The sequence below is a fragment of the Endocarpon pusillum genome, assembly GCF_000464535.1.
Source record: "Endocarpon pusillum Z07020 unplaced genomic scaffold C658955, whole genome shotgun sequence".
Lineage (NCBI taxonomy): Eukaryota > Fungi > Ascomycota > Eurotiomycetes > Verrucariales > Verrucariaceae > Endocarpon > Endocarpon pusillum.
Genome location: NW_006913436.1, coordinates 107,920 through 121,366, shown reverse-complemented (window position 1 = coordinate 121,366; position 13,447 = coordinate 107,920). Strand labels below are relative to the sequence as shown.

Genomic DNA, 13,447 nt, shown 5'->3' with positions numbered 1-13,447 from the left:
TGTGCTGGTGGCACAGGATATACTACGTGATTCATGCGCTAGCAGGATCTGCACTTGGTGTACAGATGCATTATAATCTTACTCTGCATGCAAGTTATGACTGTTAATAGTGTCAATAGCTGTTCCTTATTCGTATACCTGATCAACATAAATAACCTTCTCTATAAATTACACTATATATTATAATACTAATATCTTTGCCTTTTTTATATATATTAATTATATCAGAATTCTAATGTTATTATAATATATAAAAAGCTTATATTTAACACACTTTACTACCTCTTTTAAGCGAACATTTATTACTAAATATAATCTTGTTTTACTTAGCTCACATTTAATTTTATTGTTCTTTATACTATGCAAGTTGTTTAGCAATTAATTAAGAAGTTAACAAAAATCTTTTTTTAGCTAACTAATTAATAATGCCTTCGTCTTTAAGGATTTAATAAATAGTCTTTTAATGGATATTAATACTAACTTCAGACTTGATTTCTTAATAAGTAGCCTTTAGATTAGTACAAATAAGACGTAGAATATTGCGTTTTTGAACCTTATTTAAGGTCTAGGGACGTCCTGAGCAAGGCAAGCTTTTGCCTTGGTTGCGGAGTGGATTTTGAACAAGGGTGTTGAAAACGGTAGCTTTGCTGCATTGCAAATTTTGACTAATCTTTTGATTTGTCAACCCTATAGCTTTGTACGCTGATATTTGACCTCGTTGGTATGGAGATAACTCCTTGCCATAGCTCTTATTAATTTCAAGAGGCGCCAGAGCCTTGCGTTGAGCCATGGTAGTTGTTTGAAAAAGGGTGTAAAAAACGCGTGTTCAAAAATGACGCGTTTTGGTCAGATACTTTCGCGCGGGGCTGTAGCTTATACATTTACTTAACGCTAGTGATCTTCAAGTCATATCATGATGTTATCTGAAATATTATAGCGCAACATAACAGTTCGAAACAATCCAGATTGAAGCTGCTTGAAATTCTGACCAATCCAATACAGATCTGATGTGTGACAATCCGCAGGAGGTGCATACTACGGTAAGTAGTACCTGAAAACCCCGCCAAGCCAATCGCTGGGGCACTCACGAGTGAAAAACACTTCTGCTGATGGAGGTCCACCGTCTGTACCTTGTGCTGATCTTGGTGCGGTTGCGAGTTTGATATTGACCTACAATGAAGGATCGTCGTCATCCCTTTCAAACAACGGCGCATGACTCGCAAAAGCAACTGCGTCAGAAAAGATTGCGCCATATTGACCTCTGAATCTGTGCAGATTTATCCCCGTTTGGTACAGTGTTGCTCTCAATTGCGCATGCAGGGTAATCTAGTCCAGAGGGGTAAAGGTGTGATCATCGATATGAGATTCAGGTCCAGCCAGCAGGTCGGGATACCCATTTAGGCTTAAGTCGATTATCACAGATGGTAGCTTTATGGTCATATCCACAGTCACAGTGTCTGGCACACGCTATGTGGTCATATCCACGCAGTCACAGTGTTCACCACATGCTAGATAGTAAAATCAGGGTGTCGAGGGTTCGGAACCGGGTCTTGACAAGGCGGCCATTTGCATTACAACAAAGTTCCCTAGGGCCATAGAATACTCTGGGTGTGGGAGGATGTGATTCTGGATACGAGGTCCACTTCCAGCCTGAATTCTTTTGTGGCTTAACTGAATTATCACAAAGGGCATTTTCTACTCCGTCACAGTGAATGCTCAATACTTCTTGATCTCAGTGCGCTTTTCTTTCCGGCAGCACAGCATCTGTTACCCTTTCTTACCATCTACGGGATACTGGTTCTTTCTTCGAGTTGGTGTTCCCTTCTTAGAAATATCACGAAGCTGGGGGATATTTCCACGGCTTTGGTCCGCGATGTTGCTATTGTTGGTATGTCCTGCCAGTTAGCAGGAGGTGTGGATGACACAAGAACACTATGGGATTTTTGTGCACAGGCCAAAGATTCGACATCCCCCATTCCAAAGACACGCTTCAACGCTGGCAACTTCTATCATCCGGATAAGTCCAAGAAAGGCCACTTCAACGTCGAAGGTGGCTCTTTCTTGGAACGCGATGTTGGGCTGTTTGATGCACCCTTCTTCAATCTCAGTGAGGCCGAGACTAAGTCGATGGACCCTCAGCATCGACTTCTCCTTGAAAGCGCGTTTTTGGCCTTCGAAAATGCCGGGATAGACATCAATTCCATTGCAGGCCGTGCTGACGTGGGAGTTTTTGCTGCCGGTTCTCAATGTGACTATCAAGATCGTCTCAAGCTCGATCCATACACCAGCTCTCTATACACGGCAACTGGTATCGCAGCTACCATGTTCGCTAACCGAATTTCCTATTTCTTCAACGTCCGGGGCCCCAGTATCACTATTGACACAGCTTGCTCCTCCGGTCTGACAGCATTACACAATGCCGTTGAGAGCATTCGAAGCGGCCAGTGTAGCTGTGCCGTGGTTGGAGGAAGCTTCTTGCAGCTCTCGCCGCATTTCTTAAGCTTTATGTGCAATCTAGGGTACGCTGTGCAGGTCCCTAGCTATATATTCGTCACTGATATTTTGCTCTAGCACGCTCAGTAAAGAAGGCAAAAGTTTTCCTTTTGACCATAGAGCAAATGGGTACGGACGTGGAGAATGTGCAGTATGTCTTGTCCTGAAAGCAGCCGCGGATGCCATCTCTGCCAACGACTGTGTTCGCGCTCTGGTACGCAATACCGGTATCAACCACGCTGGTCGCTCGCAAGGCATCACATTTCCAAACGGTCAAGCTCAGTCGGAATTAATCGCTCGTGTTTACGGCTTTGTCGGATTGGATCCACGAGAGACGGTATATGTAGAATGCCACGGCACAGGCACAGAACGCGGTGATCCTATCGAAGCTGAATCAATTGCAGCCGCCTTCGATGGTGTTGCAAGAGGCTTGGACAATCCCATTTATTTGGGCAGCGTGAAGTCCAATTTCGGTGAGAGATTTTACCAATCTCCTCAGCATCCTGCGTGAATTGACTATTGCATTCAGGCCACTTGGAGACTGTGAGCGGACTTGTGTCCGTAGTAAAGTGTGTCTTGATGCTCGAGCGAAAGATGATTCTGCCAAATGCAAATTTTGAGAATAGCAACCCTTTGGTCAACCTCGAAAAGCTCAACCTTAGGGTATGACGATCAATTTCTCATGCAAGTGTAAACAGTGTTAATTCGTACCAGGTACCCACTGAATGCATACCTTGGCCAAGCGGTACAATAAGGAGAGCATCTGTCAACAATTTTGGATTCGGTGGTTCCAATGCCCATGCTATCCTCGAACAAGCTTCGGATTCTCATACAAAACCTTCCGCCGAAGACGTGATGGTCGTATGTATGGTTCCTAATGGAAAAGAAGAACCGACGCATAGACTTTTCACTGTTTCTGCCAAAGACGAAAAGTCCCTAAAGTCATATCTCCAGTCTTTGGTAAGGTACGTGGAGAGAGTACCAAAGGACAGTCAGACTTTTCTTGCCGATCTGAGCTATACTCTTTGTTGTCGACGAACACCTTTTCAGTGGCGTTTGGCCACGTACGCATCAACACAGGCCCAGTTAGTTGAGAGGCTAACGAGATCTATTCCGATCGGGCGAGCAAATCTATCGCAAAGACTGTGCTTTGTCTTCACCGGACAGGGTGCGCAATGGCCTAGGATGGGTATTTCATTGATGCGATATCCAACTTATGCGAAGACGATAAAGGAGGCTGGCAGAATCCTGAAGGATCTGGGAGCCAACTGGTCTCTTGTGGGTCTGTTTGTCTCATGTCCAAAGGTCGATTGTACAGTTAGCTGACGAAGGCATAGATGAGCTCTCGAAGTCTCCTGACTCATCTTTGATGGGAGAGGCGATTGTCAGCCAGCCGGCGACAACTGCTTTGCAAATAGCATTGATTTCTCTTTTTGCAAGTTGGGGTGTGGCCCCGGTGGCAGTATGTGGGCACTCAAGTGGAGAGATCGCAGCTGCTTATGCGGCCGGCTTGCTTAACCTCCAATCTGCCATGTCTATCGCCTATCATCGTGGAAGACTGTGTGCACAGCTCCACAAATTAAAGTCATTCATTCCTGGTGCCATGATGGCTGTGGGAGCAGGACCGCACTTCGTTGATCCTTTGATCGGAAGTTTGCGTGATGGCCTGGCAACGATTGCGTGTTACAACAGTCCAAGTAGCGTGACTGTCTCTGGAGATCGTTCAGCATTGCTGGAACTCAATGAGAAACTGGACAAAACCGGCACATTTAATCGCATGCTCCAAGTCGACGTCGCTTATCACTCGGAGCAGATGACCTGGATTGCCAAGCAATATCTCCATGAGATTACTCCTGCACTTACCAGTAACGCTTCTAAGGACGCAACAGCCACTTTTTTCTCGAGCATCACTGGCGACAGTCTGGCATCGCACGTGGTACGATCGCCATGGTATTGGGCCACCAATCTCGTATGCCCTGTCCAATTTGCCAAAGCTGTACCCGCCATGATTGCGGCTCAAGCCTCTTCTCACCCAAGGCATTCTATATCTCTGCTCGAGGTTGGGCCTCACAGCGCGCTTCAAGGCCCAGTGAGAGAGCTGCTGCAGCACCACAGTTCGAAGGCAACCGGGAACTCTCCAGAATATTTCCCTAGCCTCAAAAGAGCTGAAGATGGTTGCCAAAGTGTCCTAGGACTCGTAGCGTCGTTAGTTGCTCGGGGTTTCATACTCAAGACAGACGCTATCCACGGAGAGACGGCAGGAGAATCTTCAGCTACGCTACTGACTGACCTTCCCCTTTATTCATTCAACAGGGCAAGAAGCTACTGGCAGGACTCAAGGTTAGCTAGTAGTTTTGAGCAGGATGGTTCTCCATGGCATGTCCTTCTTGGCCACAAGAATACCAGCACTGTTGGGAAATCTCTGGAGTTTCGCAACGTGTTCTCTTTGGATGACATTCCTTGGCTGAGAGACCATCGAGTAGATGGTAACGTCGTCTCTCCAATGGCTGGGTACTTATCTATGGCTATTGAGGCGCTGCTAATTTCGACATCAAAATTGCAATCACAAGCAATCGATGGATACTGTGTCAAGGAGATGGCCATTGGAAAGGCGTTCATTCTTTCTGATGGAGAACAAAATGAGCTTTTCACTGTTCTCGATTCTCAGGTCCTTGGCACTCGCGGAGATATACCCAGCAGATGGCACGACTTCCGGATTCTTTCCTGGACCAAAGAAAGCTCCTACATGGAGCATTGTAGAGGCTCAGTTTGTCTTATGATGGGAAATATCGCTGACTCAATCAGTGAGCAGTGGACCACTTCAACCAAACTCCAGCGTGTCGAGCAGTTGAGATCACGTGTAGGAGGGGCGAGTCCTCGAGAGGTTGATGCCAATCTGTGCTACGAGCGCGTAGCTCAAAAAGGCATCTCATATGGACCAGCATTTCGTCAGTTAACTGGGTTACGAACAGGGGATGATTGCGCCGTAGGTACCGTCACAAGTGTTGAAACCCGACCACTAATGCCCACGGGGTTCGAGACGCCACTCAAAGTTCACCCAGCAACTTTGGATGCGTGTCTGCACATAGGCCTGTTCAGCATGGGTGGGAACAATGGTGACCCTGACCAGATACGCCCGCGTGTAACGACATTCTTGCGTGAGGCGTTCATTTCTAATCACATGCCACAAGATCATCGCAGCTGTTTTCATGTTTACTTCCATGACCGACAGACTGAGTCAATGTCACGATCCACCACAGGAAGTTTAACCATCTTTTCTGGAGACGAGAAGATGCCCGCTATTGAACTTCGAGATTTACATTTCTTCGAGATTTCAGAAGAAAGCGCTCCGGAGCCACATGCAGATGTTTTGGATCCTCTCAAATTCGATTGGCGAGACCATACAGCCTTCATAAATTCTAGCTCTCTCGATGACGTGGAGTATCCTGGTGTCCCACTGGCTGAACAAGATGCAGAGATCATGGCACTTGAGCAGCAGGCGTACTATCTTATGAAACGTGCAATGTCCGCCTGTGGCACAGAGATAGGCTCTAGCCGCCATCTTTCCTTACTTCGTAAATGGATGGAGGCCGTGATAGCGCATGTTGAGTCTCCTGATGCAAGCACCAGAGAACAGGAGTGGACTTTGCTCAATGAGTCTAAGAGGACAGATTTTATCGAAGCTGTGAGTTCCCGGACTATAACAGGTAAGTGGAACCGCGATGTTGGCAAGAACTTATACTCTATTATCACGGGGCAAGTTTATCCCATGAGCATACTTCTGGCGGAGAATAGTCTCTGGCGCATTTACGAGGAGTCATTCATCTTCGGCCGCAGTGGGCACCAGCTGGCCGAACTCGTGAGCCTCGTTGCCCGTCAGAACCCAACCATGCGGGTGCTCGAGGTTGGCGCAGGCACTGGTGGGTATACAAGTAAAGTGTTATCGGCGCTGAGTTCTACACCATTGCCCGGTGTTCAATGCGAGGTGTACGACTATACCGATGTGTCAACAGGCTTCTTCGAGTTTGCAGCCACAAAACTGGAGCGCTGGCAAAGAGTGTTGAAATTTAGAAAGCTTGACATCTCCAGATATCCGGCTGAGCAGGGATTCGCGCTTGGATCCTACGACCTCGTGATTGCAGCCGATGTAATTCACGCAACACCGGACCTGGAGCAGAGTCTCGCCCATGTACGTCAATTGTTGAAAGCTGATGGCATCTTTGCCATGGTCGAGCTGAGCCGATTCAACAATTCTTTATTTCCATTTGCGACATTGCCTGGATGGTGGGAGCGTGAGGCAGGTGCCGTGGTGCCAGAATGCGAGTGGCATGAGCTCTTGCTTCACGCCGGTTTTACTGGCGTAGAAGCCGCCATCAAAGATTTCCCCACGTTGAACTTTCATAAGGTATATCATACAAAGGTCCGAGGCCCACCACCTCAGCCGTTTCCGAGAACCGTCACTCTAATAAATAACGATGAGGACTTGTCAGTTGACTCCTTGCGGGCAGATGTTGGCACGGTCCTACGCCGAGGTCTGGGCCTGAACGTAGAACATTCGTCCTTGGCCGCTGGCAGGAGCAGCAACGGCGTATTGGTGATCCTCGATGACTCTGAACATCCCTTGTTAACAAATTTGGACCGTGCCAGGTTCCAGTCTCTTAAAAAGCTGTTGGATAAAGCCAATGCTGTGTTTTGGGTCTGCCGCGCGCCGCATGCTGGCGCTGATCAAGAGCCACATCTCGGATTTGTGTCAGGCTTCCTTAAAACTTTACGCCTCGAAAATGTTGGTGTGAAGTTCGCTCTGATTCATTTGGATGCTTCACGGCACGAAAAGTCGGCTGCGAATGTCGGCAGAGTCTTCAAACATTCATTTCTCATGAATGTCAGCGATGGGGAGACGGATCTCGAGTTTCGAGAAGAACGTGGCCGGATCCAAGTTCCTAGACTTATTCCCGACAAGAGCATCTATGACTCCGTGGATCGTGAGAGTAACAAAACACGGCTTGAGGAGCAGGCCTTGTGGCAGGAAGGACGATCTTTGGAAGTTGCAATGAGCACAGTTGGTTTGCTCAGTACTCTACATTTCCAGGACTCCAATGCTGTTGCGCAGGAGCCGGCGGACAACGAGGTCATCATCGAGATCAAAGCCACAGGTATGAATTTCAAAGATGTGTTGATCGCCTTAGGTACTCTGCCGTGGCAAGGATTGGGCCGAGAATGCAGCGGCGTAATCGTTGCTGCCGGAAAAGAGGCCCAAGTTCGCTTTCAGAAAGGCGACGCAGTGGTACACTGGGGCGGGTCGCTCTTTGCAACGCACGTCCGCTGCAAGACGTCAAGTATCGTGAGGATGCCGGAAACCCTCAGCTTCGAGGAAGCCGCGTCTATTCCTATTGTGTTTGCCACCGCGTACGAGTCCTTGGTCAACTCGGCCCGTCTGAGGAAGAATGAGACAGTGCTTATTCATGCTGCAGCTGGCGGAGTAAGACAGGCTGCCATTATGATCGCTCAATGGCTTGGAGCTGAGGTGTTTTGCACTGTCGGAGCACCTGAAGAGAAGGATCACATTACGCACTTGTACAACATACCTGAGACGCACATCTTTTCGAGTCGTTCGGCAACGTTCGCGGGTGCGCTGCTGGCAGCAACCCAAATGAAGGGTGTTGATGTTATCCTCAACTCGCTCTCAGGTGACTTACTACGCAGCAGCTGGGGATGTCTTGCCCCATTCGGCAGATTCATAGACATTGGTAAAAGGGACGCTGTTGCAAACGCCAGCCTTGAGATGGCACCCTTTGACAAAGGCGTTACTTATAGCGCCATTGACCTCTCTCTTTACATCGACAGACGAGAGACCGAACTCTGTCAACTCATGGGACGCGTCATGAACCTCGTAGGTACCATGGCAGTCCGCCCGGCGCAACCAATCCAATGTTTGTCAATTGCCGACCTAGAGACCGGCCTGCGCACTATGCAAGCAGGCAAGCATATGGGAAAAATCGTTGTCACCAGTAACCGCGAAGCTCGCGTCGAGGCACGATGCAAACCATCTTACCACACAGGCCTCTACCCTGATTGTTCTTATTTAATTAGCGGTGGCGTCGGCGGTCTGGGAAAAAGTCTTGTTGACCTTTTCCTTCGCAACGGAGCCAAGCATATCATTCTCGCTTCAAGAAGTGCAAGTGAAAAGGCGTCACAAGGTGCGGTGGATGAGCTCCTCAAGGGTGCCGCTACAAAAGATGCGAGAATACTGCCGGTCAAGTGCGACGTGGGTTCCACAGTCGATGTGCAGAACATGATTGCAACAGCAGCACAGCAAGGCATGCCCCCTGTGCGAGGTGTCGTGCACGGTGCGATGGTGTTAAAGGTAAGTCTTGAATCGAATGATTCTTTTGACAATCTTTCTGCTAATTACGACCACGTTGCAGGATGCACTTTTTGAGACCTCTACCTTCGACGAGTGGGAGGCAGTCCTGAGGCCCAAGGTAAAGGGAGCCATAAATTTACACACGGTTCTTGATGGCAACCCATTAGATTTCTTTATTTGTCTATCGTCGCTGGTGGGTGCCCTGGGGAACGCTGGTCAGGCTTCATATGCTGGCAGCAACACTTTCCTTGATGCTTTCTGTCAATGGCGTGGGAAGAAAGGTCTCCTGCAGCATCGATTAATTTTCCAGCGGTGCAAGACGTTGGTTATATTGCGGAATCAGTAGCTCGCGGAGTTACCTCCTTTGATGATGATATCTATGGATTTTTGATCACTGGAGCGGACTTACAGTTTCTGGTCAAGGCCATTGTACACGGTGGCCTGATGGACTTCAAGCAGAACGGTAACCAGGTGCTTGTGGGGCCGTTAAGACGACCTGAGGTCGGAAATCATCCTCGAATGCGACATGCCTTCTTCACTTCAGTCCGACATTCAGTGACGGCTCAAAGGCCGAACCAGAACCTGGGCGTGGCTACCAATGCTAGCTCGAGGACAGGTTTTCGGACCGAGATTTTAGTCGACAAGGAAGTTTTGAAGCATGCAGTTGATATCGAAGAAGCTTCCAAGATCGTATTTGAATCGCTTGCTCAGAAGCTGGCCAAGGAAATGGCGATTTCGCCGGACGACATTGCCCTTGAGACTTCGCTTACAGAACTCGGCCTGGATTCTTCGATTACGGTTAGGATTCGAAATTGGATAGCGACAGAGCTCAAGGCGAATATGCCTGTGATGGAAATCATTGGGGGCGGGTCGATCAACGATCTGGTTGCCAAGATAATGCAAAGATCAACCTTACTCGTGAAGTTCACGGACAAGGCACAGATGGAGGGCTCGGAGTAGATGAGCAGCGTGATAGCGTGCATGTTTGAGAGGATAGTTGGAGGGAGAGATTTCGCTTGCCAGATACTGGAAGCCTCAAGGCAGACACGATTATTTAATAATCTTAACAATGAGCTACATCCTGGCTTCACCCTATCATCGCACGAAAGCCGAGGTTCCGAATCACCAGCACTCAAAAGAGACAACGCAGTCTTGTCGCTTCAGTATCCTCAGTATCGACCAGTAAGCAGTAACCAGAAACCAGTCACTGATACCGCGTTTGTCGAGAACGACTTTCGAGCTCTCAAGTTTTCAAAACGGCATAGTTCGGGGATAGTTCTTAAAGAGGTCGAAGGTATCATAAGTATGTAAGCACCAAAGGGCTGAGGCCGACGCAGATTTCTCCCTCCATACACGCCAAGCCTCTGTTAAGATACTCATGTACTCATGATTTAGTCACTACTACTTGGTACGTACAGAATCGTGCCCCAAAAGTACTAGATGAAATACACTAAGGATATAGGTGCCAAGAGGTATACTCTTGGCATCTACATCATATGACTCCTCCGAACTCCGTACTACGTAAGCCTTGGGCCTGCTTATGCCCTAAGCAGAGGGTTTTGGATGACCCTTGGTCCCTAGCTGTCTGATTTTGGGGCTAATGTGCCCTAGGATAGTAGTTGCTTAGGGAGCATAGTAGTGGCGTTTCTTGTGGCATTTTAGGCTGGCGATAGGCTTCAACCCCTGGAATGCTTAGAATGACACTATAAGAGTACTACTACTACTAGTGCTAGTAGCTAAATGTTAAGACAGATCTATCACTTTATCTTGGCAAACTATCTCTTAGCGTATTATAACTGTACCTCGTACTTTATTACATAGCAACTTCAGCACGTGGTATAGAAAGTCGCTCGAGTCAAATTCAAGTTGGTCACACTCCACTCCCCCTACCCTCTACCCTCGTGAATCTTGCTGCCTGTGATGTGGTTCCCCAAACCTTCGTCCATTGTCCCATCATGATTATGAACACAATAGAATATCCCCTGGCGACGTGTTTCCAAGGTGATCATGCAAAGCTTCCTCCTCGACCGCATCTTTCCAACCTCAAGCCCACTTCTTCCGCAGCATGAGCGCAATAGCGCCCATACCTCTTCTCCCAATGGTCTTTCACATTTAGAACCCTCTCGCTCTCCTCTTGCGTCAAGCAGCACTATCCTACGAGCAGCCCCAGTTTCTACCTCTTCGGCGACTAATTTCGATCCTCTCATTCCCCTCGAGCGTGCTGCCAAGTCGCTTCAACGTACCATCCAGTCCCTCTTAGATGCACAATCTGAAGGTCTGCTCTCAGGTCTCAGACCCGGCAACGACCAAGACGAAATCTCCTCCAATGGCTCCCTTACCCCAACGCCAACGATGTTCTCTACTTCGACCATGCGCAAACGCGTTACCATCCCTGTTCGACAACCACCGCAGAAGAAGATTTCTCTGCGGGCAGCCCGGCGAGGGCTCTCCCGGTCCATGCACGACTTTGCTGCTCTGAAGGACGAAGAAGAACGAGTTCTAGAACTGCAAGTGCAGGAGCGGGAAGATGCATTACATCAGGTGGAAGCTTTTACATACAAGCGCGAAGGCATCGAGTCCCATATTGCCTCCATCTCGTCTGAGAGTGGCGCTCAATCCGCAGGTCGTCTCCGTGCCGAAGCGAATCGGTTAGGTAGACAGATCCAAGAATTGGAGGACAGACTCTTCGAGATGAAAGCCCGTCACAGACATCTTGCTGACAAGGCACAGCAACTGGAAAGTTCGGTACAATCAAAACTGAGCTCCTACAACGCTAGCCTCGAACTCCTAGATAAGGATATCAAACGGTTTATAGAGAACCCGCCCATCCTCCAGCCCAGCTCTAGGACAACACGTAACCCTATCGATGGAGATAGTAGTGCAGAGAGCTTCTATGCTCTCAAACCCAATAGGAGGACACTACAGATGGCAAAGGATCACTGGCATGATGAACGAGAAGATCTGATCCGCAGGAAGGAAGCAATTCAGCTGGAAAAGACGGCCCTAGAAGACGGGGGCCAGGTGTGGCGTGAGGTCGTGACTAAGATTCAGTCATTCGAGAAATTTCTCAAGGCACAGATGCAGCAGTTTTCCGTGAACCCGACCTCACAACGGGAGCGAGATGAGGGAATGGCGTCTGTGCTGAACAGCATGGACAAAGTCATGGAATTCTTGGAACGGCATGTCCAGGAAGCAGAAGGCAAGGAGTGGAAACTGTTGATCTGTTGCATAGGCGCTGAATTGGAAGCTTTCCGGGAGGGCAGACAGGTGCTGATCGAAGCGTCTCGATTCCGAAATGGGCAGATCCACGAGGAAGAGCAGAATGAACTGCTCGACTATGGCGAAAATGGAGAAACTAATGCTGAGCCTTTTCTAGACCAGCTCCAGGACCGTTCGGAGGACGATGCTAACATGAACTCCAGCCACAGAACAGAAAGTGCCATCCTATCAAATGCTAGACCAGCGGCGGAAGATGATGAAGAGCGAAGTCCCAAGCTCTTACCAGATTCGCCACGACCCAAGCCGACACTGTCTGCTGAATCCAGATCATCCGAGAGCGAAGACGACGATCCTGGACCTGACTTCTTGATCTCTCACACCTGAGATAGTATTCCACAATCCATCATTTTAGTCAGAGTCCATGACTTGAGATAGTGTGATACCATATATAACTCTCAGCTTCTTCAATCTCTCTACATCTTTATCACTATGAATAGATTGATCTCTGCGAGCGGGTGTCCTAGTTACTCATCTTGCATCTTGCACAGATGATCCCCTCTTCCCGTCCTCGATACAGCAGTAAAGACCTCCCCTCCCCAATCCATCACGTTCCCCCTTCCGAGGGGGCAAATTCTCCTTTGTGCAAGATCCGCAGGGCCTCGGCAATGACCATATTTGCCTCCCCATGTGCCTACCTAAATCAAATTCAGAACCGTATGTGCCATGCACGATCTCACCCGCGCCCGCCAATCTTGCATCCAATGGCCCATCTATACCAGCTCACGCCGTGAGCGGGAGCAAGAGCAAGAGCAAGAGCAAAAACGACACCAAGCAGCCTGAGCGTTGCAAATTCTTTTGGCCAACGGTCATGACTGAAGGGTTGAGGTCGTATTTATCTTTTCGGAACGAAAGAAAACCAAACCCAGCCAGCCAGGCGTAACTGGCTCCGCTCCACTTGCTCCTTCGGTTCCAACCATTCTCCTCACACCGACAATGTGTAAGACAGACAGGTAGGCAGGCAGGCAGGCTTCACATCTGCACGCCCCAAAACCCCCTCCCACCACATACCCCCAGTGTATCCCCCACGGGCGCCCAACTGAGATTACTAACTTCATACTCGCAAGCCCAGGCCGCACCGGGTCCTCTCTCCCCGCCACCTGGCTGCTGCTGCTGCTGTTGCTGCTGTTGCTGCTGTTTTGCTGCTGTTGGCTTCCCTGTGTACTACTCGGCATCGGCACCACCGCCCCGGCCTGGCTCATCAGATCCCAGATCAGAACCGTGCTGTCATCGCCCCCGCTGGCCAGCATGCCTCTCCGGTTCGGACTCCACTCGATGCAGTTGACCGCCGCGCCGTGGCCGCGGCGTTCGAGC

General features: G+C 49.1%; 2 protein-coding genes across 2 annotated transcripts; both read left to right on the top strand.

The window, feature by feature from the left end:
- Positions 1-1,890: 1,890 nt before the first annotated feature.
- On the top strand, positions 1,891-9,817 carry EPUS_06484 (uncharacterized protein; the record flags this gene model as incomplete). Its single annotated transcript, XM_007787309.1, has 7 exons — positions 1,891-2,519; positions 2,572-2,966; positions 3,023-3,156; positions 3,208-3,775; positions 3,831-8,857; positions 8,919-9,117; positions 9,168-9,817. The coding sequence occupies 7 exons, from the start codon at positions 1,891-1,893 to the stop codon at positions 9,815-9,817; spliced, it is 7,602 nt and encodes a 2,533-aa protein (XP_007785499.1).
- A 1,047-nt stretch (positions 9,818-10,864) lies between these two features.
- EPUS_06483 (uncharacterized protein) lies at positions 10,865-12,460 on the top strand (the record flags this gene model as incomplete). Its single annotated transcript, XM_007787308.1, has 1 exon — positions 10,865-12,460. One exon carries the CDS (start codon positions 10,865-10,867, stop codon positions 12,458-12,460), a length of 1,596 nt encoding a protein of 531 aa, XP_007785498.1.
- Positions 12,461-13,447: the final 987 nt, after the last annotated feature.